Source organism: Pteronotus mesoamericanus, unplaced genomic scaffold (genome assembly GCF_021234165.1).
Source record: "Pteronotus mesoamericanus isolate MK-2021 breed Mesoamerican mustached bat unplaced genomic scaffold, CSHL_Meso_final scaffold_85, whole genome shotgun sequence".
NCBI lineage: Eukaryota > Metazoa > Chordata > Mammalia > Chiroptera > Mormoopidae > Pteronotus > Pteronotus mesoamericanus.
Genome location: NW_026555329.1, coordinates 37,783,045 through 37,801,942, shown reverse-complemented (window position 1 = coordinate 37,801,942; position 18,898 = coordinate 37,783,045). Strand labels below are relative to the sequence as shown.

Sequence of the window (18,898 nt, the reverse complement as noted above, 5' to 3'; positions counted from 1 at the left end):
CATATTGCACATCTTTTCATATGTCTATTAGCCGTCTATATGTCTTCTTTGGAAAAATGTCTGTTTAGGTCCTCTGCTCATTTTTTAATTTGATTGTTTGTTTTAATGTTGAGTTGTACAAATTTGTTACAAATTTTTGATATTAACCCTTTCTCAAATGTATCATTGGTGAATATGTTCTCCCTTTCGGCGGCTTGCCTTTTCATTTTGTCGATGGTTTCCTTGGCTTTGCAAAAACTTTTTACCTTTACATAGTCCCATTTGTTTATTTGCAGAAAACCTAGTCTTTTTTTTTTTAAAGACTTTATTTATTTTCAGAGAGTGAGGAAGGGAGGGAGAATGAGAGGGAGAGAAACATCGTGTGGTTGCCTCTCGTGCACTGCCCCCCCCCCCCACTGGGGACCTGACCTGCAACCCAGGTATGTGCCCTGACTGGGAATTGAACCGCCGACCCTTTGGTTCACAGGCCAGCACTCAATTCACTGAGCCACACCAGCCAGCGCATGAAAACTGTCTTAATAAGTGCTGAAATAATTAGCAAATTTCTAATCACATGAGATGAGAAGTCCAGAGGTGAAAGGGTACCTGTCCCCAGAGATTAGAAATTGACTCTGCTTCTCTGCCCTTTTTTCAGTCCACACTCTTAAGCCTTCAAAATCTATAGCAAGATGGCTGTGGTACTTTCAGACACATCCAGATAAAACAAGGTCTATGAGGATAGAAAACACCTTCTCCTTGTGTTTCTTTTTAAAGGTGAATACAATCTTTGCAAAAGCCCTCCCCAAAGAATACATTTTCTTTTATTCCTCATGTCCTTTTCTAAACCAGTCATTAGCAAGATGAATGAGATTTCATTATTGGTTTAGGGATTCAATGGAGGCTGTGAATTCATCACTGTAATTATCACCATATTTCTGCTGACGTTTTTGTTCTTTGGGGCTAATGCCTTTTTTTACCACTTTACTGTGGTTTCACTAGGGTTTTGGGAGAGAGAGGAGATAAGTGTTTAGTCTATCTGCCCTCTTAACAAGAAGTTCTTCCACCACTTTCTTACACAGAAAGTACCTGTACTACTAGCTCACTTTCTTTTCCTTTTTTTACTTCTTGTTATTAAATTTTAACCCATATACAGAAAAGGAGAGCTAGTGAACACCCTTTTACCTAGTTGGAAGAGTTGTAATATTCAGGTTTTGCAATTATATTTACCTCATCTATATTTTTTGGTGATATATTTTGAAGTAAACTGCGGATATCATGGCATTTTACCTGTAAAGATTTCTAGATGCATCTTTTAAAAGTAAAGATAATTTTCTGTGTAATTATGACACAATTATCACACTTAACAAAATCTAGCTAACTTTTATCTCCTGCAGGGCAAGGGGGTCCTATCACATTGGAGAAGGCTTCAAAAAGTTTGAAAACAATTTACATGTCCGTCAATAGACTAGTTAAACAAATTGAGATGTGTCCATACTATGGAATACTGGGGAATATTTAAAAAAATGACATAGTTCTATACATGGGAAGATTTCTACAATCACTAGGCTTTTTTTTTGTTAATGTCTCAAAATAGTATGTACACTGTGGTCCATCCAGTTCTTGTTTAAAAATGCATGTGCCAGTATGTGCACACTACAGAAGTCTGGAAGGAAATATCAAAATGGTAATAGCACTTGATCTTAAGTGGCAGGATTATGGATGCTCTTTTCTTTCTTTATACGTTTTCATCAAAATTGTTTCACCATTTTGGTCTTCAGCTGTAAACAGACAATAGTGTACTTGCCCCTTCTGATACACGGGAGCAGGTACCCAAGAATGTACCTAGGGAGATGTGGGCTCTGGACTGTAGACTTTTAACATGCAGAGTGAATGGCATCCTTGTTTTTATAAATATGGGAAGGTGATAGTCAATAATAAATTGTCATACTCATGGAGTTTTATTTATTTATTTTTTATTCAACATCTGAAACATGAAAAATATGTGACGTAATTTATGAAGCAAAATATTAAAATGAATCACTCTAAACTCACAACTTAAGATCTAAAGTGGAGTTGTTTTAGTAACACTGAAAAACTACCTATGATTTTGTTTGGAGGATTTTTTGTGTGTTTTTTATAGTAAAATACGCATAACAAAATTTAACCTTTTAACCATTTCTAAGTGTACAGTTCAGTAGCACTGAGCACATTCACATTGTGGTGCAACTATCACCACCGCCTCCAGAATTTTTTATCTTCCCACACTGAACTTCTATACTCATTAAACACAAACTTTCCATTCCCCCTCCCCCACTGCCTGGTAACTACTGCTCTACTTTCTGTCTCTATGGATTTGGCTATTCTAGGTACATTGTGTAAGTGGAATCCTACGATCTTTGTCCTTTGTGATTTGCTTATTTTTCTTAGTATAACGTCTTCATGGTCCATCCATGTTGTAGCATGTATCAAAATTTCATTGTTTTTTCTGTAAGACTTTACTAATTTTTTTTTGTGACTATACCATATTTTGTTTATCCATTTATCAATAGATGGCCATTTGGGTTGTTTCCCCCTTTGTGGTTTTGTTTTTAAAGAACTGTGCTTTCACGAGCTGGTTTGAACTCAGGTATTTCACACTTGGAAAGATTTTATAGCAACGAAGAATCCAGCGTGAAAATGAGGGAGAAGGAAGACAGATCAACAGTGCTGCTTCATGTGACTTGAAGGAGCAGCTTTCAAAGAAGGGTGTAGAAAACCAATTTTTTTTTTTAAGAATCTTGATTTTTTTCCTCCAAAACTACTTTTTCTCCCTATTTTTTCCCTGATCAGTCACCTAAGAAGCAATAAACACAACTGACAACTATTTCTCTTCTAACTCTTCTACTGATGTGGATGTGTTTGTTTTGTTTTTGTTTTTGCCTTGTTTTGTTTTTTACTGCTTTGGAAGCATGTAGTTCTACCTCATACTATGACCTTGCTCTCTGTAATCTTAGCCATAATTGAGTTGAGACCTCTTGGATTACTTATACACATGGAATTCATTTATTCCTTCATTGAGAAACATATATCTTCTACACCTACTATGAGCCAACCAGGCCAGCAGGAGGGTCTAATGCCTTGCCAAAAATTAAACATTCATCTGCAGAAGATACAATTAAACTACATATGGCTTGGTATTAAGAAACTGGCCTGGCTGTGGGGTAAGGGACGTGTGGCCCCATCGTTTGGACAAAACCTTTTCTCATGCCAGCATGATAACAATCTCGTAAAGCTATAGTTCAGTAGCGCAAACAAAAGGAAGGGTCTGTAGGGCTGTCCTTCATCATTACTGATACTTTGTCAATTGGTTTGAATTTGTTTATCTGTCAAGTTCTACTTTCAAAGAGAAGCGACTACATGGCAAGTACCGATGAGTCACATGCAAGTGATTGAATAGTTATAACCGAACTCATAGAAGACTCTGTCACTGTAATTTACATTCTGCCCTCGCTGTTTTTGTTTTCCCTGATTGCCCAGACTGAAGCAGGGCAGAGCCTCGCCTCCACTGGATCTGTAGAGAGCTGATTGCTGCTAACTCTCTCAGCCTGACTGTGTCCCTGCGCAAATTTGCCACTGACCTGGAAAGGATAGTTGGGCTGCCTTCTGGGCTCTGTTAAACTGTGGGTTTTGTTACCTCAGAAAAGTTTATTCTGTTTGTTCTCTCTTGCCCTTAGACCATCATCTGCAAATAGCATAAGCAGCACCACATCTTCAAATCACAGTGGCTACACTCCAGAACCTCCTCTGCCCCCAGCTGGAGGTGACCTTGCCAGCCGACTGTCAAGTGATGAAGGGGAGATGGACGGAGCCGACGAATCCGAGAAGTTAGATTGTCAATTCTCCACCCACCACCCTAGACCTCTTGCGGTAGGCCAACGAATGTGTTGCTCCATGCATTTCCCCTGTGGGTATTTAAGTGATCGTGTCAAAGGGCATGCGTTCCTAAGGAGAGGTCATCAGGACAGGCAACCCTGAGGTTAAATGATTGCCTTAGAAATACACTTGAAAATCACAGAAGCAAAGGAAAGGTCTCCCGACTTACTATAATCCTTTAAGCACCTAAGTATTTGTGGTCCACCTTGAAGCAATAATGCTTGAGAAATGGTGTTTATTTAAGTGCACTGGGGAGCTGACCTTCTGGCTTTGCCCATCTAAAAATGGAGCCTTTGATTTCAAGAGTTAGTCTAGCTCACCTTCATTAGAAACCGTCTATCTAAGCAGAGTGCCAGGTGCTAGCCCTAGCTCTTTCTCCCCTGTTGGTTCTGAGTTTTTATTAAGTGTGACCATATGGCACCAGTAATGACTGTGTGTGTGTGTGTGTGTGTGTGTGTGTTAAGGAAAGAAGGAGGCTTTTCATATCAGCTTTGATTGCTGATAAACAAAAAGGTCATTTTCTTACCAATCCTAAAAAAGAGCCCACTTTAACAATTCAGATCATTGCAATCGAGCTGAGAAACATAAGGAGGCGTGAGCTGGAGGCTTGTTTATGTTTGCCATACAAGCACTTGAGAAGGAGATGCCTGGTGCTACCATCACAGAGCTGAATACTGGGGGCCTGGCACACAGGACCCCATGGCTGGTTTGCTCTGGTGTCAGCTTGAGCCCTGCAGGAATAGTGTGGACTCTTTCTGGAGCTCAAGGACTGTGTAGGTGAAATCAATCCTGCATCAAGATAGAGTGATTCCCCCCTCCCTTCCGTGTTTGAGATGAATGAAGAAAAAAATCACTTCCTGTTGAAGGGACCAGACATTCACCAACACCTGAGAGTTTGCCTCTTGGCTAATCCAGAAATAGTGAGGGAGAGTTGGGAATGCCTTTGACTACCAGTAATAGAAAACTCAACTCATACAGTGCATGTACTACAGTCATTTAATTATCTCATGTCAAAAGAAGCCTAGAGGTAGGTGGTTCTAAGCTGAGGGACACTCTCTGTAACCCTCTTCACCTTTCGTACCTGGTCTCAGCGTGTCTGCTACAGCTCCAGTCCTCACCCAGTAGCATTTACACAGGATGGAAAGGGACAAACAGAAAGGGAGTCTTCACTTATAGGGAAGAAAATCTTCCTGTGAACTGCCCAACCAATTTCCCCTTACCTCTACCAGAGTGGGTCACATGCCCACCCCTACACCACTCAACAGCAAGGAAGGAAGGGACTACAGTGACATGGGATGGACCCACCCTCCTGCTCACTGCTCCATGTCAGATATCAGAACAAAAGTGTGGTTCTGTTAGACAGGAAAAGGCAGGGACAGGTGACAGTGGGTGGCAGTTGGTGAGACTGGAAGCCTGTGGGGTCCGCCGCAGTGGCCAATGCAATGAGAATCTACAGCTCTGTTGAGGGCATAGTGTGCAACCAGCAACAAGAGCCTCTGAGGACATCCAGCCTTGCATCTCTACGGAATTAGAGATATAGGTAGCAAAGACAAAAAGGTGCCTTCAGCTTCCAAGTCAGAAAGAGAAACCAGGCTCTACGAGAAGGCCGGAGCCTGGAACACATCAGGATGTGTGTCCAGATGACAAGCTGCCAGGCTACAGAAGATTCGCTCAGCTTTGGCCACAACGGATTTGTGTGCCCTTGATGTCATGCTGATTTAAATGGAAAGGCCATAGATTTGTTTCTTTGTTTTGTCCTTTCTGTCATGGTCAGTTGCTATATTAAATCATTTTGTAATGGACACTGGTTCATTGTGTCTTTAGCAACTGGGGTGAAAGAAGAAAAGGTGTCTAGACCTGGAAGAGCTCCCACACGCTGCTGGGGGCCAGCTTCATGCTGGAGAATTCCCTTTGCACATTTTCTTCTTTGGTCAATAAGCACTTAATATGAAAGTTCAGAAAAGACTTTTTCATCAAATTACCAGATTTGATGGGTGGCATGATTTTAATACAAAACCCCCGAAACATAAGCAGAAACAAAACAAAGGGAAGATCTTGCATTTGCTCCTGAGAACTGTTCCAGGAAGGTTTGTGGAGCGAGTGCCAACCCAGCACTGTGTCTGGGATGGAGGCCAGGAGCTGCTGGGAGGCCTGGGGAAAGGGAGAGAAGCTGCGCTTGAGTTATAGAGTCATTTGCAGACTCGTGTGAGCTCTAGAGCAGCCAAATGTCACCTTCTCAGAGGCCACTTCTTGCATTTCTGGTTGTCTTAACATCATAATAAAATGATGTTTATTAAACATCTTACTGCCCATATTTCAGCCATATGTTTTAAATGTGATAGTTTGATTTAAACATTTTGTGGGACCTTATCTCTCCAACCCATCATTCTGCCCAAGTCCTTGCTATCCTCATTTTGAAGAAAAAGAGAATGGGGTCCCTGGCCTTTATACATTTATAATCATGTCAGGCACACAGGTATTACATATACCATAAAACTATGTCATGATTCCAGGGTGAAATGTAATAAAGTATGCAATACACGTAGCTGTGGGAGTTCAGAGTGGCAATGTTACCCAGATAAAGGCCAATGGAAATGAGAGTCTTGATAGAGCGCTAAGGGCAGGGAGGACTGGGACTGGGGTGGACGGGGAAGAGGGAAGGAGACAGGCAGGCAGAGCAGCGTGAGTAGAAGTGCGGAAGCAGCGGTGTGTCCCAGGCAGCCTGTAAGTGCTGACTGGAGAGGAGAGGAGGTCAGCACTAGGAAAGGAGGAGTTAGCCTAGTTAGAAATGATGTGGCTCTGTTGACAACAGATAGGAAAGCGATGAGCAGTTGGCCGAAAAGCATCAGAAAGAGGTGTTTCCGTTACTGTGATAAGAAGCAAGGAGCCGCCAAGTTCCTTAAGAAGATGGATGAATCAATAAGCAGGTAGTGCTGAAAAGTCACCTGGCTGCTGGTTGCTGTTGGTGTGGGTTTTCTCAGCCTAAATGCTGGCTCAATCCCAGAGGCAGAGGAGGCACCCTCGGTGCCACAGAAAATTAAATGTTACTATTGTTGAGTCATAATGTGATGTTCTGCAGAAAATCTAGAGCTCAAACTAAAGCACCACAGAAATATTTTTGGCTTCAGTACTATTTGCTTCTTTATTTTGAGTAAAATTGTACCCCTGTGTGTTTTTATGCAAATGTTATATTTCTCTGTATGGTTTATATTAGCTTATTAACCTGTAATCAAAATTAAAACTTTTTTTTCCTCACAGTTTTGCTCATTCGGGAGTCGCCTCATGGGACGAGGGTACTATGTGTTTGATAGAAGATGGGATCGTTTTCGATTCGCACTAAACTCCATGGTAGAAAAACACTTGAATTCACAGATGTGGAAGTAAGTGAGCAGTTTTTGTGCAATATAAGATCAGAGCTGCCCTACAACTATCTGAACCCCAACTTTTTAAATGAATATCTTTGCTTTACATAGAACAAAATGATTCTGAAATCAGGATTCATAATTAATTCTTAAATGTCAGCTCTCCTTAATGGCTTGCCTGTAGTTTTTCAGACACACATACGACGTGTGTTATGCTTTGTCGTCTTTGGAGATCATTTTTGTGTTGGTAGTCTTCTAAATGAAAAGGGTATTAGATAACATCTTATTCATTAACAGTGATAAAGGGCCTTTTTGCTATGAGTAAAAACACCTAAGGATATTAAGAATATGTTTCTGTTTGTAATGTTAAGGCTATAAAATTAATACTAAAAATGTCATCATGGTTATGAACCACTTTCTAATTGCTTAATATCCTGTGAAAAAATACGTACATCAGCCAACAGGGCAGATCCTGAGCGATGTTGTGAAGTTGGTTAAGCTTGTCTTTGGCCCTTCCCACCTCCCTAGAACTCTTTACTCACATTTCTCTCTAACTTAAACCCAAGCTTATGTTCCATTTCTCTAATGTCCCTTTATTCTCCAACACCCCCCAATGTATTTACATTTTCATAGGAGTTTCATAAGAAAGGAAGAAACCTTCTTAGGAAAATGCTGTTCTGAAGGAATGACAGGCTAGACCCTCTCAAACCACAGCACTTGAAACTGCCATTCTGGCCACTTGATAATACGAGACCAGCCTTCCCCAACCCCCACTCCTATAAAGGTGAGCTCCTAAGATATCATAATCAGTTAGAGTCATAGCTCCCTCAGAGCTAAGCCCAGGTAGTTCAAGAAAGCCAACCCTGAAGCCCTTGCTCAGCCCAGTGAAACCCAGGAAAGGCAAGGAAGGCATTCCTGAGAAATGAGAGGGTCCTGGCAGCAGGGATGGGGACAGAATTCAAAACTTGCCCTTCCCCCAGGTTTCCTCCTCTCTCCCAGGCAGCTGTTATGCCTCTTCCTCATGGTGCCCAAAGAGCTGCCAGACCTAAACTGCTAGGAGGAGTAAGCTCCGTTGTGTCTGCAGTAAATTCTCAGGGTCGATTTAGTACTAAACGAGGATACCTCCTATAAAGTAGGAAAGGGCCACAAGAGAAGCTTATCATTTCTTCCCATTTAAGTGACTGCCCGGTGTGTCTAAGAGGCACTCTTGGTACCTATTTGTGTCCATTCTAAACAGCAACAAATTGGTGCTGCATGCAGGGTTACCGTGTTTATGGTTATTTGTTCATTTATCCTTCTGCGATTGTTCCCCCAAAATGGCAGCCAGCCCTGGTGACTCTCGCAGCTCTTTGCTCTCCTGTGTTGTGGAAGTGTAAAACCCAGGCACGTGGAAGGAATGTGTTGATCTGTATTTCGCTACCTGCTGTCCTGTCAGCTCAAGCTCCATATTCCTTTCCTCCTCAGGCACAGAAACCCGAGCCACAGGGCATCAGGTCCCTCCCCCCTTTTCAGGACTTGCCTAACCAATCTACTGTCACTGAGCAACATTGGGGCTGCCTGGGTGTCAACTCTGGAGAGCGTAGCACCCCGCTGCCCTCTCAACCTCGCTGCCCAAACCCCAGGCCCGGACGGGCCCGAACTTGGAGGGATGGCAGCCGATGGGGGCGTGGAAGACATTAGGAAGAAAAGGAACGGCCAAGACTCTTTTTTCTTTAACAAGCATTTAACTCTGCATCAGGAGACGCCAACACAGTATTCTCTTTCAGCCAGGTCAGCATCTGGAGCTCCGTGCCAGCTGGCAGGGGAGGATGGGCACTGTCAGTAATTTATTCGCATCTGTGGGCTTTTTACGGGACTTCCCTAGGCCAGTGTGCAAAGCTTAAACCAGGCACAGCCCACAAAGCTGAAATCCACTGTCATTTGGTCCCTAGACAGACACACAAACTGCTTAGCATGGGGGGAAGGGGGTCCCGGGGACAGTGAGCAGGCACGCGGCCCTTGCCCCGCTTCCCCCTGCTCTTCTCCCTTCCGGCCTCTGCTATCCACTTACTGTTAGTGGGATAAGAAGGAAGGGGAGAGAAAGTATGCCCAAAAATAGCCCCCATCCCAATCCTGAGTGTCTGCGAGGCAAGATTAAGGACTTCAGCTCAGTTTGTCAGCACAACTGAAGCATAAATTTATACTATTGAATGGGGAAATTACAAACTGGGACATTCAGAGAGATCCCAGTTAAGGTCTTTGAATGGGGTCCTCTCTAAATGAGCCATCTGGTATTTGTAAATAACTTTTTATTATAAGTAACTGCCAAACCTCTGCCCACATGTATTTCTCTCCAGATTCTAACTGGTAAGAAACCTGAGTTGAGGGAAAATTGAGTGTGAGGCCTACAGTCCAAAGCAAGGCAGCTGAGACAGCAGGGCAAGTGTGCTGATGCCGCACGTGCTGAGACACGTTCCCTGGCACTGTTAGGAGGGGGTTGTGCAGTGCCAGACAGTTCTAAGGGCCTATTTAGACCTTTCCCCTCCGATGATAAGGAAGTCCTTGCCCAGCATGCACAGTTACGTTGCTACTGAGAATTCACCAGCTCACCCATCCACCCACCCATCGGTCCATCCATTCATTTACTCATTCATTCATTGCAATAGTGCAATTAATGGAGCACTTGTTTAGTGCTGACGGGATCTTCTACATTCTTTAGGCTTGAGAGAAAGTAGATTTTCAAACACCATCACGGCCACAATGGGTTTGGCGACATTTTTCTCTTATCTTTGGTCTCCTTGGTCTATTTTTCAAGGACTCTGTTTGTCTATATTCAAGGATTCCTCTTGATTTCACCCTAAAGATTGAAGCCATAGCTTCACCCTGTTGCAGGCAGAAAATGGCATCCCCAGAAACAGCAGTGTTGTGAGAGGCATTTGCTTGTCAGCGGGGCCTCTTTCTAGAGTTTCCTGATGCCACGGCTGGGAGGGTGGCCTCTCAGGAGAGAGGAGACTGGAGAAGCCCCATCTCACACCTTGCTCCAAGCTCCTGGGTTACAGGCCCCAGACTTGCTCACTTTCAAGTGCTGCTTTCAAAGGAGAGTGAATTCCTAAGTGCTGGGGAGCCCTAGCTATGCTGGAAATGATGTCTAGGGGACGCGGGGAGTGGGGAAAGGTGAGAAATAAAAAAAAATATTCACCTAATTCCTGAGGTCAGTATTCTTTCCTGCAAATCAGGAACAAACGGTGACCCCAAGACTCTATGCCCCTCTTGGTCCCCAGAGTAGCAGCAACATCAGGCCATGGCTTGGAAGTGGGAGCCGCTTCTAGCACAAGTCAAAAGATGGAGTTTGCAGGGGCACCCCAAGAGTGGCCCACGACCTGGTTCTGGCCTTGGCTCCACGGAGTATAAGAGTCATGGGGTTTGCACCCCAGCCTCCAGGACGACCTTCCCCATCCATGTGTTCTCCTGTGCCCATACCCTACATTTGTCTTCAGAATAAACTAGAAATTCCTGGTCCCCTTTTCTGGATACACAAGGGTCCCTGCACTTTCACCGCTTCCTAACTCGGGGACAAGAAGACCTGTTGAAGGGCAGCCACACTCCAGTTATAGCTCCTCTGAAGGAGAGCTGGGACAGGGCGGGGTGGACGGGAGAAAATCAGTCCTGGGTCCGGGCAAGGTAACATCTGCGTCATTTCCCAGCCCCGACCCTCCGCTTCCCACAGCTCCCACGGCTTGGCCAATAGGAGCCAGCAGCCACAAGCTAACATGGGAATGCCTCTCTATGGAAGGAACCAGAGGCTGCAGACAGGAAATAGGAGGCGGCTGGCCTGTGAGGAGAGGGGCATTCCCCACTGTGCCTGGAGCCGAGAGCAGGGTGAAGTGCCAGGGGACAGGCAGTGGCCAGAGGCTGCTCTGGCCCATGTGTGCAGGTGACAAAGCCTCATCCTTACACTTCTCACATGAGGGCAGGACCTAAGTGTAAAATGACCACTTCTCATTAAAAACAACCATCATCCCTGCCCCCCCACCCCCACGAGAAAAGGAGACAAAGTCTGTTGGGGAAAGTTATATTGTAAATCACGATTGCCTTTTATTCGTGAACCCAACTCAGTAGCCAGGCATGGAGAAAAGGATCTGAAAACCTGAAAGTGATTGAAAAGAGGTTGCTGGGTATTACAATGGGGGGAGCCATAGAGACTAGGGAAGGGCCATAATTCAGATTTTGCCATCCTTCAAGGCTTCATTTTCCATAGTCTGGTTCTACCGGGGTTTTCTCTGTAGCCCTGATACTCGAGCCTCCAAGGGATGCCAAGCCTGTTTCTCACTGTTTCTCTTTCACTCTTCTCTCATGTTTAGGAAGATCCCTCCTGCGGCAGATAGCCCCATGCCCTCGCCAGCAGCCCACATCACCACCCCTGTTCCAGCATCCGTTTTACAGCCTTTCAGCAACCCCAGTGCTGTGTATCTTCCTTCAGCTCCCATCAGCTCGAGACTCACCTCTTCTTACATAATGACATCAGCCATGCTCTCAAACGCAGCTTTTGTGACATCGCCGGACCCAAGTGCCCTCATGTCACACACCACAGCTTTCCCTCATGTGGCTGCAACCCTCAGCATCATGGACTCAACCTTCAAGGCCCCATCCGCGGTGTCCCCGATACCAGCCGTCATCCCTTCCCCATCCCACAAGCCATCCAAAACCAAAACCAGCAAATCCTCAAAAGTCAAAGACCTGTCTGCCCGTAGCGACGAGTCTCCAAGTAACAAAAAGAGGAAGCCGCAGTCCTCGACTTCCTCCTCCTCCTCATTCTCCTTGCAGACATCCCTCTCGTCTTCATTATCAGGGCCCCACAAAAAGAACTGTGTTTTGAATGCCAGTTCAGCTTTGAACTCCTATCAGGCGGCCCCTCCCTATAACAGTCTGTCCATGCACAACTCAAACAATGGGATGAACCCACTCAGTGCCAAACTGGAGCCCTCAGGACGGACCTCGCTGCCCGGCGGCCCCTCGGACATAGGGAGACACGTGGGCTCGGTGGGCGGCAGCAGTGACTCCTGTCCCCTCTCAGTGCCCTCCCTTGCAGGGGACTTCTCTCTGGCCTCACACAATGCCGTGTCTTCTCTGCCCCTCTCTTTTGACAAATCAGAAGGAAAAAAGCGTAAGAACTCAAGTTCTAGTAGCAAAGCCTGTAAAATCACTAAAATGCCTGGTATGAATAGCGTTCACAAAAAGAACCCGCCCAGCCTTCTCGCACCGATGCCCGATCCCGTTAACAGCACCTCCTCTCGGCAGGTAAGGGACCCGTCTTGCCAGGGGCCTCCTGGCACTGCCTTCTCAGTCCCTGGGAAAGGGGGAGCAGGGCAGCACCCCTGCTTAGGCTGGTGACTCTGTCTCGTTTTCCCCATAGGAAATTGTCCCCCTCTGCTGTGAGAGCAGTTTATTTAACAAATACTTCCCACAGCACTCACTTTGTGCTAGCTGCTATTGTAAGCATTATGCAAGTGTTTTCTCATTTAATCCTCACAACAATCTAGTGCAGTTGGTAATAACTTACAGATGAGTAAACTGAGGCACGGAGAGATCCTGAGTTCCCCACTCCACTCCTAATTTGTATCTTGAGGTTCTGAGGATGATTTTTATTAAAGAGTTCTGTTTCCAAGAAGTTTTATCTGCTTTTTTGGAGCCCCTTTAGGGCGAGCTGAGGCCCAAGCAGGTTAAATGATGACCGCGGTCCCACCAGGGCAGGGGCGGTGGCGGAGGGGGGCGGGGGGGGGGGTGATAGCTTGTGCTTCCAGCTCCCAGGTGACTGCTCTTTTCGCTTCACTGACTGCCTTGAGGGACCCCTCTTACTCATATAACTCTTTTTTTCTGAAAGTAAACCTAACTCACACCAGCCAGCACAGAGCTGTTCAATGCCATTGTACGAATAGGATGGTGTATTGTGAGGAAAGCTATGGGAATGTGGCGTGGCCTGAGAAGAATCTGTGTTTTTTTTCCTTGAGTTCTGTTCACATTCTCAAGTCCAGTCTGTCTCCTCAGGCTGGGGAAGCTAGTTAAGAAAGCCCCCACCTTCACCAGGCTCTGACGCCATTTGGGCACAGAGGAGGGGCCGCGTCTGGTGGGAGGGCCGAAACCCTCAGGCCTGCCCAAGGGCCTTATGTGCGCCAGGGCAGCCCCAGGCTCAGGGCTACAGGATTAAGTGGGCCGGACCCTAAGCCTAGCCCCGTCTGGGGATGAGGACTTGGGAGAGATGAGAGGCAGTTGTTAAAAAGATGTTTTATTGTTTTGTGTCATTTTTATATGAGACTTGTTAAAACCTCACGAAGAGAACATCTTGAGGGGAATTCACAAATCACAAGTAAACACTTGAAAAACAGCAAATTTGGATCCCAAGGGCCAGACAAGCTGCACCCGAGGCCAAGGTGAGAGAGGGGGAGACACAGGTCATCTCACTAGAGCCCGTGCTGCCTTCTGACGCCGAAGTTCCAGGGGTGCAGGGGGAGGGGGTCCAGCACCCACAGAGCCCTTTGCTGAGGCTGAACTGTGGATTAGTGCCACCTCCAGGTCTCAGGGTGGACGGCATAGCCAAAAATTGAATTGCACATGAATTACCTGGGTGTTTGTTAAAATGCAGGTTCTGAGCCAGCAGGTCCTGGGTGGGGCCTGGGAGTCTGCATTTCTAACAGGCCGCTGGTTTGCCAGGCCACAACCCAGAGCAGCAAGGCTGTAGTATCACCCATTTTAGAGAAAGTCCTAGCAGCTAATGCTTATGGGATGAGCTCTGTTCCAAGTGCTTCAGAGATACTAACTTATTTATTCCTTACCTGTTATCACCCACCCGCTTTTATAGATGAATAAATCAAGGCACAGGAAGATTAAGGAATGGACCCAAAGTCACACAGCAAATAAATAGCAGGGCTGGGATCTAAACCAGGCAGTTTAGTTCTGGAGTCTGGGCTCTTCCCCCCCATGCCTCTGTGTTAATGGAGCACCTCTTATTGAGTAAATGTTGCTTGCTCTTTTGACCCTTTGGTCTGCAGGAACATATGACATGTTCAGTAAACACTATGAATCAGTCACCACCAGTGGTAAGAGGAGCAGACGAGCCTTAACCAGTGAGTGCCCATCAGGAAGGAAATCAAATAAGCTGATGAATGTAACAGCTGCCTTGGGTCTGGCCTGCACTGGCTCTCTAATGCAGGTGATACCCGGGTGCTTGTCCTCAGGCCGTTAAGAAAAGATTTTGTCCCAGGTGACTACCAGTGATTCCCAAATATTGGAGAAAAGCCTTTGGAATCTTAATTCTCTTAGAAGGTTGGAAAGTACATGGCTTGAGGTTGAGAAATTCAAGGTAAACATGTGTTTTGGGGATGAGTTGTAGGCCTGTTTAATTGTATCTGATAGGTGTAAGACCAGAATTTGCACAGAAGTATTAAATGGAAAAAAAAACAAAACCCAAAACTGTGAATGTAAGACAAATGTCTTTATGCAAAGTTGAGTTAAGTAGAGGACCAGTTCTTATAGGCCAAAGGCAGGAGCTGCCTGTGAAACAGTACTCACCTGAGGACCAGCCCAATAGGTGGTGCCAAGGAAGCCAGCGAGGAGGGGAGGAGCTGGACAGCCACGCCTGGGCACTCCCAGTGCTCCGTCCGAGGGCCCAGCTCAGCCTCCCACTCGAAAGGGAAGACCCGTGCCATTTGGCTATTTTTCTCAGGAACAGTAAGGTGTACACTGTGTCTCCTGGCCAAGATCACTGACCCAGAAAAAGATCCAGGCTTTTAATCCCCTGCTGGTCCAAAGGAGTCTGGGTTAGAGACAAGGTGGGTCTGGAACTGAGTTCAGAGGTAGATGAATTTGTATAACCCTTTGGCCACTGATGGAAAAGCTGGGCGTCTGCTGAGTTAAATGCTCCTGGGGGTAGGGGGCAAGCCTCTAGCCAGATACCTTTGTCCTCATCCCTAAAACTCCTAGTATCTACATCTGGGAAGCAGAATTAAGAGTGCCCCTCCATGACGAGAGGGGCCTCATCAAGGTACCCGCCCTGAAACATGCTCGCTTTCACTGCCATTTAAAGTGGAAACACAAGTTCCAAATGGATGCAAGGAGACTGAGCATGTTATTACACAGCCCTTCTCCTTTCACCAGCAGCACGTGGGATCGGTGGGTCTTTCCCAGGCTGGCTCAGGTATCTAAGTAGGGCTTCACTGGTGTCTTTCAGGTTGGGAAAAATAGCAGCCTAGCTTTGTCACAATCCAGCCCCTCAAGCATGTCCAGCCCAGGACACAGCCGACAGGTAAGTTACTGGGGAGCAAAAGTTCTTAGGGCATCAGCAGGGTGGAAAGAATGTGGGTGTTGGGGTCAGACCCTGGTTCAAATCTCTTCTCCAGTTAAGAGTATGGTTGTCTGGCTCCCAAAACTTGCAGTTATTAACTCTTTTCCCTTGAGCAAGTTACTTCTCTGTGCTTCAGTTTCCTTACATTAAGATGAAGATCATAATGGCCCCTACCTCATATGGCTTTTTTGAGTATTGCCATTTATTCACATAAAGCCTCCAGAAAATACCTGATATAATAAACACACAAGTTTAGCTCTTATTATTATTAGCAGCTGTGTAGTATTAGGTAGATTACTTCTCTGAGTCTAATTTTTTTCATCTATTAAATGGCAAAATCAATGCCTACCTCCTAAGGTTATTGTGAAAATTAAATAAGATGATATAGACTAAAGGGCCTTGCTCATGGCAGATACCAGTCAGTACTTTCTCAAGGCCTCGTGGTATGAACATTCAGGGTAGATTTAAGAGTTCTTTATAAACTTGAGATAGGAGAGTAGTCAATGTATAAATGATTTTCTCCAATGAAGTGTGTATGCGCCCAGGGGAGACCAGAGAGAGTAGGAGATGGGGTTCTGTATGTTATACATGATTGCAAAAAACACAAATATGGTTGTGTTGTATTGTCTTAGATGTGCTTTAGGTTTTATGGATAACAAATTGCAGTGCATTTGTCTGCATTTTGGCCTTTGGGGTTTCCCCACAAATCTGGGGTCATGTTGGGATGAAGATTATAAGGATATAGTCTTTGTTTCCCCAGATCTAGGAGGGAGTCTCATTTATTTTGAGTCACTATGGCCCTTTCAGGGCCCGAGCACCTGCCGCCCACCTTCTGCGCTGGTGGCGTGTCTATGCGCCGGCAGTCTGCCTCTGTTTACCGAAGGCCTCCGGCAGAGGTGGCTGAGTGCACTTGCCCAAAACTCCAGACGCACCCATGATAGCCCAAAATGCTGGCAGTCGGCTTTAACAAATGTAATAATAATAATTATTCTTATCATTTGTTGAATGCTTACCCTGTAGGTGCTGTGCTCAACACCCTTTACATACATTTAAACCTTCTAACAAACACTGAGAGGCAAAAATGATTATTCTCATCTTACGGATGAAGATGAACGAACCAAGACTCTGTCTCCAAGGTCTCCATGCTTAACCTAATAGTTGGCTTCTTTCTTAGATAAGTCTCTATGCTGTCTGTAGGTTAGATGGGAAACATCCCCAGTGAACAAATAGAAAAATAACTGAAGACAGGCCACTTATTCCCGTCCTCTCTCCTGGAGAAAACCCCGTGAATGTCCACAGGATTTGTCCCTGCATTTTCCTCCACAGCTACGATCTTTGTGGCTACCGCACATTTATGGAGTCCTCTACAGCCATCCCCTCATTTGCTCATTACAGCTGCCTTTTGCCGGATGCAGCAGTTGGGATGGTATCCTTTTTGTTACAGATGAGAAAACTCACTCTGTTTTTAAGTCCTCATGGTAATCCCAAACCTTTCTTTTTTCTTTTCTTTTCTTTTCTTTTTTTCTTTTCTAGAAGACTACAAACAGAACCGGCAGGATAAGGACTCTTCCGTAACAAGATTATGAAGCCACTTCCAAACCAATGCCTGGCCAACCCAGTCCCACCCAGGAGGTGGGGGGGCGGGGCAAGTGGGAGAGTGGGCAGTGGGGGAGTCCATTTCCTGGGCCCTGCCTGTGGCTCTGGCCTTTGTTCTTCTATTTTTAAAGACCAATTTTTAGTTTTGGAGAAAAAGGAAAAGGCAAGAGAACGCAAATTTGAGATTTACAGAAAACAATACCAGTGTTTTGTTTCCGTTGTCTTTTGTTTGCCATGTGTACACATTCTTCCAAGCTTGAGGTCACTCCACTCCTCCAGCTTCTGATTTAGCTACTGCACATCCTTTTGCTCCAGCCACAAGAACAGACAGTGCAGGACGTCAGTTCCTCGTGGGCATCGTCAGAAACTCGAACTTGAGCACATGCAGTGCTCCTTTCCTTGTCCTCACCCATTCATCGCTCCCCTCCCATCCCCTCCCACCTGCCACTCACTGGGTCTCCGAGGCCATCAGAGGAAGCTGCCTCTCCTAAGCCCCTCTCTGGACAGTATGCTGGAAGGGCACTTTGCTGTGGAGCAGCCTGTGTTTGGGTAGCGGAGAGCAAGGGTGGGAGGTGGCCGAGTGCACTCATCAGGTTTCTATGGTGCACCGGCACAGCGGGAGCCAGATGCAATTGGTAAAATTGAGAAAAGCGACCTTTGAACAATGTGGTTTACCCAATACCACTGTCCAGCTGTGCAGCTCAGAGAGGATATACTGGATCAGGTCTGGAATGGGCCTGGGAGGTGGCAGGAAGCAGAGAATCAGGGTTAAGAGAAGATATCCCTCAAAAGATGGTGGGAACTGTGTGGCTTGGGTCATCTGAGCTTGTTAGGAATCCATGCTGCAAAACGCCTTCCTGGGCATCGTGTACAAGGCCCCAAAGCTGGGCAAGTCAGGGAGGGAAGCACCCAAGGGAAAAGGCGGGAGCCTCCAGGAAGGTACTCTGGAGAAGGCACAGTGCCTGCAGCTGTGGAAATCCTCAGGCTGCCCTCCAGGACTAGGCAAGAGGAGGAAAAGAGAGGGAAGGAGGGGCTGGGGGAAAGGTTCCATGGAGGGCTGTATATCAAACCCTGGTGAAAATGATTACTAGCATGGCTCGCCTACCTGCACGCCCTGGGCCACAGGCCCTGTGAGTCAGCACACCCGTGCATCGGGGTGTGCTGGGTTAGCGGAGGCCCCAGCTCAGACACAGCTGCCCTGGGAAAGAGCGAGCGGTAAGGCCAAGCCCCTCCCTGGTGAGGGAGAGCCATTGGAAAGGGAGAAGCTCCTGGAGCTCTGCAGCTAACAAACTGTTCACACTGGAGTTTTGAACGAAACATCAGTACTGTAAGCTCTAATCAGGAATCACAGTCAGGAAAGTAACTCACAATATAAAAGAAATGTTCTGTGCTATTCATCATGTAACTACAAATGATATAACAGTACAGACAATAGGAGTTTTTGCTTCATCCCTAAATCAGAAATGAAAGCCAGTTTTGCAGTTGGACACAAACCTTCATCCCTACCCTGGCGTTTTCCTTTCCCATCCTCCAACCCAAAGATCAGACTACTGTTAAGTTTCACCACACAATTGGATTTTACTAAGACGGGAGGCAAATGGAGTGATTTGCATCAATGAAATTGCACTGACAGTGTTTCTTATAGGATTACTAAAATTTTTTAATATAAAATGAAGATTTTTTTTAAATCATGAGTTGATATTAGGTTCCAGGATATTAGTTCAGATGATTT

At 45.8% G+C, this 18,898-nt stretch overlaps 1 protein-coding gene across 4 annotated transcripts in view; it reads left to right on the top strand.

Annotated features, from left to right (window-relative positions):
* The window catches only part of ATXN7L1 (ataxin 7 like 1), a 226,432-nt gene extending 209,198 nt beyond the window's left edge, over window positions 1-17,234 (top strand). For 2 of the 4 annotated variants that reach the window (XM_054564432.1, XM_054564435.1), the window contains 6 exons: window positions 3,693-3,885; window positions 7,150-7,271; window positions 8,718-9,023; window positions 11,594-12,530; window positions 15,457-15,531; window positions 17,104-17,234. In XM_054564432.1, the coding sequence (XP_054420407.1) occupies window positions 3,693-3,885; window positions 7,150-7,271; window positions 8,718-9,023; window positions 11,594-12,530; window positions 15,457-15,531; window positions 17,104-17,145 (1,675 nt within the window). In that variant the 3' untranslated portion in view covers window positions 17,146-17,234. The remainder of the gene's footprint in view (window positions 1-3,692; window positions 3,886-7,149; window positions 7,272-8,717; window positions 9,024-11,593; window positions 12,531-15,456; window positions 15,532-17,103) is intronic. The other 2 variants (XM_054564434.1, XM_054564433.1) reach the window with 2 other exon arrangements.
* The last annotated feature ends 1,664 nt before the right edge of the window (window positions 17,235-18,898 follow it).